The 13,330-nt window shown below is 43.1% G+C and overlaps 1 protein-coding gene across 6 annotated transcripts in view; it reads left to right on the top strand.

The window, feature by feature from the left end:
* Nucleotides 1-13,330, top strand: part of SLC1A2 (solute carrier family 1 member 2) — a 405,614-nt gene that overhangs the window by 335,006 nt on the left and 57,278 nt on the right. For all 6 annotated transcript variants that reach the window (XM_049889387.1, XM_049889386.1, XM_049889391.1 and 3 more), the window contains 3 exons: nt 1,047-1,297; nt 6,774-6,942; nt 12,361-12,487. In XM_049889387.1, coding sequence (XP_049745344.1) covers nt 1,047-1,297; nt 6,774-6,942; nt 12,361-12,487 — 547 coding nt within the window. The remainder of the gene's footprint in view (nt 1-1,046; nt 1,298-6,773; nt 6,943-12,360; nt 12,488-13,330) is intronic.

Genomic DNA, 13,330 nt, shown 5'->3' with positions numbered 1-13,330 from the left:
GAGCAGAGGCTTATCATTTAGCCCCAGATTGAGTGAAGCTGTGCTTTTACCTTAAACGTTCCTTCTCCGAACAGAGAAAACCCTCCCCATGCCTGTTTAACAGATTGTACATTGGCCAACCTGGTAAGAAAACCTAGCTTCCATTTGGCTAGACTTAGATTTTAGACTGTAAGGATAAATGGGCAATTTATGGGTCTACTTAATTCAGGAAAGTTAATATGAATGAATTCCTCCCCCACAGCCGAAAGAACTGATCCCCGGTAAAGGATTCGATATCATTCTCTATGAAAAGTAGGAACTGAAACCAGGAAGTGAAAAAATTGAAGGAACAACTGGGAAAAAACCCAATGGAGGCTGGAATTTTTATGACTTGCCCGGAATTTCCTCTAATAATTACAGTACCCCCTCTGCACCCCTATGTTATAGATGAAACACCCACTGTTTGTGGGGTGCTTTACACATGTGTTCTTCAATACCTACAAGAGGTCTGAAAACGTAGGTCTTCATCATGATTGGAAATGAAATGGAAAGGCTGCCCTAGGTTCCCAGACTTCTGGATTCAATTACAAGTAATATATTCAAAAATTTTGAGGCATGACATAGGGTCATCAACTTTTTATTTTCCCAAGTGAGAACATTAAAAAATAATAATAAAGAGGTAAAAAACTAGCACATACTAGCACCATCACCTCATAAAAGAAAGGCTATCCTAACACCAAAAAAATGCAAAGGATATAACCTCAGAATTTAAAATGAAATACACCCAACTTTATTTTAACTCGCTATTGCAGATTGACAAAAAGTTGTCATGGGCCAGTTTGTAGACTCGGAACCAGATGATCGTCTTCAGCTCGCCCCGGTTTCCTAGCATCTCAAAAATTTCCTTGGAAACTAGAGTTGTAAACTGTGGGATTGACTAAATATTCAGCAGTAGGAGATAAATTAGCCACTAATGAATTTGCATAATGTAGAGCGCAGGGTTATACGTATGAGTAATTAACAGAATCATAATATAATGGACCCTTCTGAATTTCTCTTCAATCCAGGGTTGTCGGGCCTGGATGCTAAAGCCAGTGGCCGCTTAGGCACAAGAGCCATGGTGTATTACATGTCCACAACCGTCATCGCTGCTGTGCTGGGAGTCATCCTGGTCTTGGCCATCCACCCAGGGAATCCCAAACTCAAGAAGCAACTGGGGCCTGGGAAGAAGAATGATGAAGTGTCCAGCCTGGATGCCTTCCTAGACCTAATTAGAAATCTCTTCCCTGAAAATCTTGTCCAAGCCTGTTTTCAACAGGTAACTCAAAGTTCTGTTGTTCTCGGCTCTCCAATCTTCTCAGTTATCAAGACAATAACATAGAGATTGTTTCAGTGAGCCAGCTCTGGGTAGCAATTTTCTTAATATTTAATTATCTCTGACTAGCCAGGGGTTATATGAGTGAGCTGGAGCAAAATCTTGGGGTTGGAGTATCTTGGTTTTTTTTTTTTTTTTTTAAATCTTCTCTTTCTTTTTCCTCTCTTTTTAGCTCACTTACTGTCTTATTGCTCTGGGATCCCCCTTCTGCCTTTCACCTTTTCCTCTTCTCTTCTTTTTTGTTCCTGTCTCTATATCCTCCAAGACACTTTTCAATCGCACACGCACACAACCCTCTACAACAGCCAGTGGGTTCTCTATCTCAGCAGTCTAGTAAAAATCACTTGCAGCATGTTTGAACAATACACATGATCTGCATAATCAGAATCTCTAGGGGTGAGTCTGGGTCTTGGACATTTCTTAAATTGTGGAAGTAATACATGCAGATTGTGAAAAGTTGAAATAGTACGTTGTTAGCTGTTGCTGAGTCAGCTCCAACTCATGGCAACCCTATGTATAACAGAATGAAGCATTACCAGTCCTGTGCTGTTATCAGGATTGTTGGCATGTTTATTCAGTCAGGCATACTCTGTTGTGTGTGATACATAGAGTTTTCTTTGGCCAATTTTCAGAAGTAGGTCACCAGGCCCTTCTTCCTATCTGTCTTAGTCTGGAAGCTCTGCTGAAACCTGTCTACTATGAGCCTACTGGTATTTGAAATATGGGTAGAATAGCTTCCAGCATCATAGCAACACACAAGCCACCATGGCACGATAAATTAACAGACAGATGGTGGTTAAATAGTATAGAAACATACAAAGTAAAAATTAGAAGTTCCCACACTGGGTCCCTAGAGCTACTCATGCTGAGAATTTTGTTTTCTCCCATGTATTTTCTTTACTCCTCTGTATATACGTGCATATGTATTGTGTATAATCTTTTTAAAAATCCAGCCCAAATGGTACTGCACTCTACGTGCCATGTCGCACCTTGCTTCTCATTTCACGGTGTTTTAGACTCACCCTTCTCCCTTTCTTTTTTCATGATCTCATAGTATTTATAAACAATAAGCTCCTAGAAGTGAAAATTTCCTGCCCAAGAGTGTTACATTTCAAATTTGCTAGATGTTGCAAAATAACCCTATGTAAATTTATAGCAATGTATACATTTACCAACTGTATGCAGGCATGTAAGTTTTTAAACGCTGGTGATTTAAAACAAACACTCAAAAAACAGATGATTCTGCTGTCTGGAACTACCGAGCTAGCTGGTCAGGCCCCACTAACCAGCCCGCTCTCTAGCCCCAACTTAGGTTAGAATACACTTCACTTCTTGTTAGCCCAGGTAGGAAGCCAAGCTCAGAACCAAAGGCGAGGAACCACCTTCAGCCATTTTCAGAGAATCATGGAAGAATGGACTTAGGAAATAAGATGAAAAGTCTGTGTTCCCAGCTGCCCCAAAATGCAGTTGCCAACCACTGCTGAGTCTAAATTACCCTGAGTTGGGATATGTTCTCCAGTCTCAAATGCCACTTATACCAAATGCCAGTTATATTAAAGGAAACCATTCTAGGCAGAGGAAGTTGGACAGAGAGTGAAGAAACAGTCTGGGCAGGTGTGTATGTATGTGGGGTTGCTTACCCCTGAGCCAGCCTGCTTAGGAGATGAATTTGTTTGCTTTTGGGTGATAGACATGATTAGATGCCAAGTCTATTCTTAACACTTTGGAAGGAATGTGTTGGAACTGTAGCTGCTGGATGCTGAGCTGCTAGAAGACCAGTGGGTAGGAGCATGCAAGGGACAAGGAAGGTCACGCCCAGTCACAGCCATGCTGCATGCAGGAAGGAGATACCCTTCCTCTCAGTCAGTAAGGCAAGACCTGAAAACAGGCAGGGTGCTCCAGTCTTGGCAGTGAGTTTTTGCGGTGCTGGCTACACCCACCTGCAGTAACTGCTCTGGGTGATGGACAGTGGATACTGCCTATTACAGTGGCATGGAGGACTGAGCCATTCTCTGCACTTCCCCCGCTTTGACCCTACCCCTCCACTGGCAAAACTTATATGAGGACTGAGCACTGAGCTCCCCAGCTGAGCCCAGGGTCATAGTCCCTTTGGGTTAAGATAGTCAGAGAAAAAATAACATAGAATTCTTTACCTCAGGGTGAAGGTGGAGAATAGAGTCCTTAAGGCTGCCTTTAGGAACCCCAGAGGAAAAGGATCTTAAACCAGATGTGATCCCATGGGTTTAGGGGGCCTTGGAGAGGCTTTGAGGAAGGGAAACTCTTACACAGTATGACCTTGTATTACCAGAGAGAACTTGAGAGAGGTGCCCTCTGTGCATAAGAGGTACAGCTTAAAGTGATTTAAAATAACCTCCCTAGAATGGAGGGGGCTTCCTGGCCAAAGTTAGACACAGAGATGTCAATAGGAAGGTGAGTGGCTGTTGGCTGACTCACAGTGATAGAGTTCGTCCAAGTCAGATCCATGTGTTTAATTTTGTGTCTAGCAGGGAAAACTCATACTTGCTGTTTAGGGCTGACTCTGAACCAAGGTGCAGTTTCCAAAAGAGTAACTAGCTTAGTGGTTGTAAAGTGTGGCCTGACAGTATTCACTCAAGCCCCGTGGATAATGACCTCATGGGCTCTTTGCTTTCAGGGAATTCGGTGTCTGTTCATTCAGCCAATACTTGTGAGCACCTACTGGGTGCCAGGCTCTCAGCAGTGCAACAGGGATGCCACAGGGAATGAGACCATGAGGTCCCTGTCCCATGGCACTTACTTATATTCATGGGGTGGGGGTGGGGGGTAAGGCCAAAACATGCAAACAAAAATCAGGTTAAAACACAAAATATTTACAAATTAAGATAAGCAGTAAATATTCTGAGGGCTAGAGGTAGGATGATGGACTAAGGGGCTAACTGGGGCGTCATTTAAGCTGAGACATAAGGGATCAGAGTAAGCGAGGCCTGGGAAGAACTGGGCGAAGAGTCTACACAGACACACAACACTTGCAGAAGTTGGAAAGTGTCTGGTGTGCTTAGAGAACAGAAAGGAGGCCAGTGAAGAGAAGTGATGAGATGGAAATGATGCGATTACATCAGAGGAAAGCAAACCCAGCTCAGGCAGGACCTGGTAGGCCAGTGTCAGAATTTGGATTCTTATTCTAAGAGAGTTTTTAGCAGCTATGGGCATAGATGTAACTATAGGAGTCCCTGGGTGGTACAAACAGTGTGTTAGGCTGCTAATCGAAAGATTGGAGGTTGGAGTCCACTCAGAGGTGCCTTGGAAGAAAGGACTGGCAATGCATTCCCCAAAATTAACCATTGAAAACCCTATGGAGCACAGTCCTACTCTGACACACAAAGGGTCTGCATGAGTCAAATTGACTCCTTGGCAACTGGTGGTGGTGAGTAGGTAGCTATATCTACCCATAAACTGTAGGTAAACAGGAAGAGAGGTAAGACAGCCCATTAGGAGGCTTTTGCAAGTTTTAAGGTGAGAAATGAGGTTGGTTGGACTCAGGTAGACTGGAGTTTGCATCCAGATGGGGATGTGCAACACAAACAACTTTGCAAGTAAAGAACTTGGACAGAGGACTAGGCCTGTGTTTCAGGCTTCCTATCTCCTTGGCTTCAACTTAAGCCAGTGGCCTGTGCTATTTGAAAGTTGGATTTTGTAGACAAACATAACTCATTTTGAATCCTGGTTCAACAACTAATTAGCTATGTGACCTTGGGTTATTTACTTCACCCAGTGAGCCTCGAAGAGCTGCTATTGATATAACAGGTAATAAATATAAAACATGTAGCTCTTGTCTCCCACCTGATCCTGGCAGCTATTACTTAGGTCCATGACTATTGCTCTTTTTAACCCAAGCCTTGACTTCTATAGCATCGTCAGAATGGGTCTACAGGTGGCTCCTGGTCCCCCTTCTTTCCTAGGAACAGGACTCTGTTGTTCGCCCAATCTTCCTTTATGATCACTCCTGCCTTCTCTCTTCATGCCAATGCATGCCCAGACTCAGGGCCAGTGAGAGGCCTTCTCTCCCCTGGCATAGCCTGCTCTGGGCTTCCTCTCTCCGGGCACAAGTACATGTGGCTAGGCTAGAACAGGGAGTGCTCACCTCTCCCGTTTCAGATGGCTGATCAGTTCAGCATTGCTCACCATTGGCCCAGCTGCAGTAGGATTGTGTCCTTATAGTTTAACACACGGGCCAGGTGGTATAAAGAACTCAGTGGTGGCCAGGCCACCTGAGTTGAAGTGCTGGCCATACCAATAGCTCTATAATGCCCAACAAGTCATTTGATTTCTCCATGCATCCTCTTCCACATCTATTCAGGGTTTACTCATCTGTTGCCTACTATGCGCCAGCGCTGACATTTTAGGATTCTACCTGGGCTCTATTTTCATGCCCTTGGAGGTAGTGTTTCCTGGGCTCAGATGTGAGTTTTCACAGCACTCTGCTCACAGGGTGCCTGGCACCTTTAAAAATAGAACTGCTGCACAAATGTCAAGGATTAGGCTGAGAGATTCCTTGGGAGGCCATTTGCACAATGTTCTTTGGGGAACATAGAGAAAGGCTTGACATCACTGCCCAGAAGAAGCAGGTGTCGTCCTACCTTACATTTGGATCTGAAACTTGAGCACCTACACCTGCCATGGCAGCTACCAATAGGCACACTTGGTGCCCAGGTAGAGATTCCCAGCAGAGCTAGGAACAGCAACCAGGCAGGGAGGAGCAAAATAGATGGATTATGAGTTGGTGCCCTGACCCCACTGCCAAGGCTCTTTCTTTCTCATTCTTGATGAGATCTAAGGTCTGTCACAAGGGACCAGGGGGACCATCTAACTGGGTCTCACAATTGTGAAGACCATACAGTTTAGACTACAGAGCTACAATCACTGGAATAAAAGAAAAAGATATCCATCCCCCAACTCCCTGGATGGTGCAAACGGTCAATGTGCTTGGCTGATAACTAAAAAGTTGGAGGTTCAAGTCTACAGAAAGGCACCTTGAAAGAAAGCCTTGGCGATCTACTTCCAAAAAATCAGCCATTGAAAATCCTGAGTGCAGTTCTACTCGGAAGCACATGGCATCAACTCAATGGCAACTGGGGCAGCCACCTTTAAGCTCATGTCTTCTTGCTGGTTCGTGCTGCTTAAATGCACTGTAAGTGAGTTTTTAAAACCCTGTTATTATCTTGTGATTCGGACAGTTGTATGACATTGTATTATGTTAAAAAAAATCACTTTGTTATGCATAAATATATATAATATCCTTCAATTTTCAAAACCCTGTTTTGGTATTTCTTCATTATTTTTAATATATTATAGAATTTCAAAATAGATAAGTAGTCAGGCCTTTGTTGACCTTTTAGAACACACCTCATCTTTATGATTTTCTCATTTTTACTTTAATCAGATACAAACAGTGACAAAGAAAGTCCTGGTGGCACCTCAGTCGGACAAGGAGGCCAACGCAACCAGCGCCGTCGTCTCCCTGCTGAACGAGACTGTGACTGAGGCGCCTGAGGAAACGAAGATGGTCATCAGGAAGGGCCTGGAGTTCAAGGACGGGATGAATGTCTTAGGTGGGCAACCTGGTGGTCCTATTCTCATCTCCCTTGAGGAGGCACTTCTGCTTCATGACAATGGTCTGCTTTAGTGACTTACGTGGGCTGGCCAAAGGGATCGCAGCTCCATGAGCACCTGCCGCCTCCTCTCAGCACCTGTCCTCGGTCACGCTCAGGAAACCAGTATCTCTGATGTCTTCTAGGTGATGCAGGAAGCTCTTTCTGGGGGTGGTTTAAGAGCTACTGGGAATGAGAGCTGAGAGATTAAGGAAGAGAGACAGGACAGAAGGAAGGCCATGGAGGGACATGGCAACTAGACGTGCAGTATGGGAAAAGAAAAGGGGACTAACATTCACTGGGCACATCCGTTGACCTTCTGAACAACGTTGTCAAGTCACTTTCTCTGAGTCCTCATTAATTTATGTGTCCCATTAGTTTATTTCTTAAAATATTTGTTGAGCTGCACCTCTGTTTTGAAACTGTGCCAGGTGTGGGATTGTACCATCCCAGCTCTCACAGTCTGCGAACAAATGCAATGCTGTCCATATTGGAAAGTCTTAGAGTTGGTGCTGAAAGGGGCTTTGTTTCACTCTCTGAGCCTCATTTTTAAAATGAGGGTGGGTTGACAGCTACCTTGTAGATTGTTGCGAGGGTTAAATGAGATTGTACGTGTAAAGCACAGCGTGGTATATGCCACATGCTCCATTCACAGGAGCTATTGTTATTCAAAGTGGATGAAGAGCTGAAGAGCTCAATAAGAAGACACCACCTGCTGGGGCCAGAGATTCCCTACCATGTGAGTGGCTCCAGTTTGCCCAGTTTACCCCCATTTACCCCCAGGGCCCATTCTTCACCATAACCCCCATTTTAGGCAATTAGAATGGTATTCCCAAGTGACATTTAACCATATGTTAGGAAAAATGGGGAATCTGGATGGAAGGATTATGTTGATTGACCCAAACATTTGAGTGAGAACCATTTAGAAATGGGTTAGCTGGTGATCCTGCCACTGGTTGCCCATCTAGGAGATCAAATGCCTGTTATTTCCTTACTAGGGTTGCCAGATCAAATCCAAAACCCTCATTCAAATTTTAGTTTCAGATAAACAGGCAATAATTTTTAGTGTAACTACGTCTCTTCATGTATCAGAATCACTTTGATGGCAACTGTTTTTTGTTTGTTCATTTATATCCCAAATAATTGCACTGAATATACTTATGCTAAAAAAATTATTTGTTATTTATCTAAAATTCAAATTGACTAGGTGTCCTATGTGTGTTCTCAAATAAATTTGGTAACCTTATTCCTCACCCATCTAGAACGGGAGAGAGAAAGAGGTTGAGTGAGCAGGATTATTCAGCCATTGAGAAGGGGAAGCTACAGAAAGGGATATATATATATATATATTTTTTTGGCCTGGAAGGAAGCAGACTGGGTAAGTGAGACTGAGGGAGAAGATGAGCTGACTAGGTTGCCAGGCAATGGAAGATCAATAAACATTGTTGAAAATCAGTAGTAAGCTTAGAGGAGGAAGAGGAAAAGAGAAAGTAGAGAGAGTTCCTCAGAGAAGCAGGCTTTGCAGACATCCTCAGCATCTACCCCAGAGTAGCTCTTCAGTCCCACTGCCCAGACCTCTGTGACCCTCTCAAGACCTTCCCAACTCACCCTGGTCCCTTCTAGTAGGTAAATCATAGCTGAGAGACCCAACCCCCAATGTCAAAGTGCCCCCATAGTCTTCTACACATTCTGGAGGAGGCGGAGGCCACGACCAATGGGGCCAAACCTTTGGAATGAATCATCCAGAAGCCTTTACTTATTGTTTCCAGAATCTCAGTGGATTCTGGGAAGTCACCTGACCTTTGGCTGTACTGGGGAGTTTCAACACAATTCACTACACTTTCAACCCCAATGACCAAGTCTAAGAGGGCTTTGTTCAAATAATACACCCCCGACCCAGAGAGTGGGTGCAGTTAGGCAATGTTTGCAGGGGGAAATCACAAGTTGGGTGCTGGTTTCCATCCAAGCACAGATCAAGACTCTGAAAAGCCAAGGGAAGTTAGACTGTTGAGAAACTTCCCATTTACAAATCATGACTGAAACCAAGGTTCTTTCCATGGTCTTCCAAGGATGGAGAGGGTGCCTTTTAAATTTTTTTTCTTTTTGGTTTTTGGCTTTGTAAAGTCTCAAGAATAAAGCATTGCAATAAATTAAGCTAAAATTCTGACTCTAGCTTCCTATTCATTCCTTTAAGGACTCTTTCTGTCCTAAAAAGCCTCCAGACCTGTTTCTGGGTCCCACTCTAATCCTATCTGTTTGAATCTACTTCTGTGAGAAAGTTGATTCCTTAATTCCTTAAAAAATATACCTCCTTTTTTGTGCTATAGATATGGCCAGTTTCTGCTAATTGAGAGGGGGCTTTTGGGATTTGTTTATTCCAGTTCCCTGGAACTTTGAGACCTTGTGCATTTTCTCTTAAAATTTCCAAACAAAATAAATCAAGTAATATGAGCTATCCTCAGCCAGAATATTCGCAGATTATTTCTTGCCACACACCTAGCAAATTCCTCTCATAGGCTTGAAAGAAGGATATCGGAATAGTGGCAAGCCTGAATTTGATTTCATACATTACTGCAGAACTAGGTCGCTCTCTGCTGGATCTAATCTTCTATAAGCCTTTGTCTTTAGTGGGCCACTAACTCATTTGTGAGGAAACCTTGGTGATGTAGTAGTTAAGAGCTATAGCTGCTAACCAAAAGCTTGGCAGTTCGAATCCACCAGGCGCTCCTTAGAAACCCTACGAGGCAGTTCTGCTCTGTCTTATAGGGTCACTGTGAGTCAGAATTGACTCTATGGCAATGGTTTTTTTTTTTTTTTTTTTTAACTCATCTGCGAAGTCACTTGTCAAGCTTTCTGGCCAAAAGCTGCACAGAAAAATATTAAATACCAAGTATTAACAAATCTGGGCTCTTTTTGTTGTCAAGAAAATGGGTCCAGTGAAGGGGAGTAAAGCAACCTGGATGGATGTATGCTTGGTGTAGGGGGAAGTTAGTGGTTTTGGTGACTAGGGAAAGGGTAAACCCAAGGGTTTGAAGAGAAAGAATTCCCTATAAGAGAGTCAAGTTATATGGTATAATGTACCTGACAAAGCCAAGACTCCAGGCACAACTGGACATAGTAGGAAACTGGATACACAATAGGAAACTGGATAAAATAGGGAAGGACTTGAAATTAGGCCTGCCAAACTGCACCAGGGTAAGTGTGAGGAAGGAGAGGGATGGACAGGAAGAGTGGATGACCCACAGTACAGGTACAGAGTCAGGCGGGCAAGCAAGGTCTTACAGCTAAGGATATAGTGACATTGTTGTATTGTTCATGCAAGAAGTCAGAGTTGGGGCTCTAATACTGGCAATAATGTGTCACGGTAGGGAGGAGAATACAATGTGACTGGGTGATGCAAAGGGCTAACACATTCGGCTGCTAACCAGAGGGTTAGAGGTTCAAGTCTACCCAGTGACACCTGGCAAACTACTTCTAAGAAATCAGCCATTGAAAACCCTGTGGAGCACAGTTCTACTCTGACACACATGGGGTCACCATGAATCGGAATTGACTTGACAGCAACTGGGTGACAATTAGAAATCCAGACAGCCCCCAGTTAGTAATGAGGGTATCTGTTAGTCACTCAGCGTACCCTAGTCACTGGGTGGGTGGGGGTGAGACTCCAGGCTTGAGGATGAGAAACTGAGAGGGGAAGGTAAACAGTGATGAGCAGAGAGTCTTCTGGGTAGAGAAAAGCCAGGTCTAGCCTTGGAGGAACTAAAGTATGGGGTAGGTTCCTAGGACCCATACTCAGGCACAGAGAGTGCAGCAAAAGCCAACACGCCAGAAATAAGATCCAAGCTTGAGTATTAGAGTTGGTCCAGCACTGAGCACAATCTGATGCTTACATCAAGGGAACGGGAACAGAGCTCCTCAAATCTTTCCTGCCTTGGGTTAGGACTGACCCTGGAGGCTGGGCTGGGGCTGAATTTATATGGCAGTCAAGTGATATTCTTTGAGGGGAAAAGAGGGCTGAAAATGGCTAGGAACTAGCAAAATCTGATACTAAATCTGTGCCCTACCTTAATGATCCTGAAAATAATAAAATAAAAAATTCTAGCCATTTTGACCAAGAAAAGAATTATGAAAAGTTAGTTTAAAAAAACAGGTTAAATCAAACAAATTGAGTTTAAATTGGAGTTTCCCAAATTGTTTTGGATTTTTTATTTCATTCATTTTGATTTTGAACATTATCCTCCTCCTCATGTTAGGCAGGTAAGAATACAAAGTTAATTTTAAATTTAGGGTATTTCTAAACGTATTAGGAATGTCTTAATTTGGGATAACACTAAATTAATATTGTTGTAACCCCAGAATAGACTTTATTGGCTAATTGGTCTCTTCCCTGGTAGCGTAGTAGTTAAGTGTTTGGCTGCTAACTGAAAGATCGGCAGTTGGAAGCCACCATCCGCTCCTCGGAAACCCTATGAGGCAGTTCTGGTGTATCGTATAGGGTTGCTATGAGTTGGAATCAACTCAATGGCAATGAGTTTACTTTGGAGGTGGGGCAGTTATTCCAATATAGAGTCGCTATGAGTGAGAAAAGGAGTGCTAGTGATGCAGTTGTTAAGTGCTCAGATGCTAACCAAAATGTAGGTAGTTCAAACTCACCAGCTGCTTCACGGGAGAAAGATGTGGCAGTCTGCTTCTGTAAGGATTTACAGTCTTGGAAACTCTATGGGACAGTTCTATTACTGTCCTGTAGGGTCACTATGAGTCAGAATCGACTCAGTGGCAGTGGTTTATAAATCAGAATTGAGTTTATTACTATATCAGCTCCAAAATTTGCATGAGAATCCCCAAGTTCCAACAAGCCTTCCCTCAGTAATGTTTGTAATATTGGAATCTGCTTAGACATTATTTCATAAGTGAGGAGGAAAGAGAAAAGAACACTTTTTAGTTTGGAATGAAAAAGAATTTGTTTTCTTCCAGGAATTTATTTTATATATATTTCAACTTGGAGCCCTGGTGGCGCAGTGGTTAAGAGCTCGACTGCTAACCAAAAGGTCAGCAGTTTGAATCCACCTTGGAAACCCTATGGGGCCGTTCTACTCTGTCCTATAAGGTTGCTATGAGTCGGAACCAACTCAACAGCAGCGGATTTGGTTTTTTGGTATAGTTCAATTTGCTTGTGTGAAAAATGTTTAGGAAAGCCATAATTCTCTAGGGGAAAGGCACTTTTAGTGTGAGATATAATGCTTTTGTCTCTTAATGCCTAATTCATAGGGTAACAGGTAGTGAAAATGCAGCTCCATACATGTGGAATGGTAAAGAGCGAGGGAGAAGAAACACATCCTTTATAATTTGTCCTTCTGTGTAATGTGATTCACCCAACAGGTCTGATAGGGTTTTTCATTGCTTTTGGCATCGCCATGGGGAAGATGGGAGAGCAGGCCAAGCTGATGGTGGAATTCTTCAACATTTTGAATGAGATCGTAATGAAGTTAGTGATCATGATTATGTGGTAAGTGGGCTTGTTCTTGCTTCATCAGGGTGGGGTAGTGAGACAGCCTTTGGGTCCCCAGAGGATACTGGAGCCCTCCCAGCAGGAAAGAGTGGACATGGACCGAGCAAAGGGCTCTGTGGACAGATTTCGAAAAAGGGATAAAATCTCTTTTTTGGAATAGCTTTTCTTAGAACAGGGATCAGCAAATTATGGCCCATGTATAGCCTGTGGGTTAAGAATGGTTTTTATGTTTTTACATGGCAAAAAAAAAAACAAAAGAAGAAAAGTATTTCACGATACATGAAAACTATATGGAATTCATATTCCAGTGTCCAGGAATAAAGTTTCATTGGAATGCTGCAACACCCATCTGTTTATGTTTTAGCTATTACTGCTTTCACATTGCAGTGGCGGAGTTGAGTAGGTGTGACAGAGACAGTATAGTCCCCAAAGCCGGCCCATTATCTAAAAAATTTGCTGATCAGTAGGCTGGAAATAAAAAAGAGACATTCTGGAAAACCCAGTTAGTAATACTGAAGCTGAGCAGTATCAAGAGACATTAAGATGAGCCCAGGATACCAGGGAGACGGCATGGCCCAAGGCATGTGGCAGAACCACTGTTTCAATATTCTAGTATCCCAAAGCAATGAATCTTAGACCTGGGTTACCCATGCCTCACAGAGAAGAGCAAAGAGGTAGTTCTTAGGCCATGAATGCAAAAATGAAATTTCAGAGAATGTATTAGAACTGTAAATGTTCTTGGAAATCTGGTCTTAATCTAGTTTTACAGAAGTAAAAACTCTGGTCCAGAGACACTAAATCTCAATTTTTTAAAATATTATCATGACTTTGAGGGTTAAG

Source organism: Elephas maximus, chromosome 7 (assembly GCF_024166365.1).
Source record: "Elephas maximus indicus isolate mEleMax1 chromosome 7, mEleMax1 primary haplotype, whole genome shotgun sequence".
Taxonomy (NCBI): domain Eukaryota; kingdom Metazoa; phylum Chordata; class Mammalia; order Proboscidea; family Elephantidae; genus Elephas; species Elephas maximus.
The sequence above is the reverse complement of the archived record's forward strand: the minus strand, read 5'-3'. Positions and strand labels throughout refer to the sequence as shown.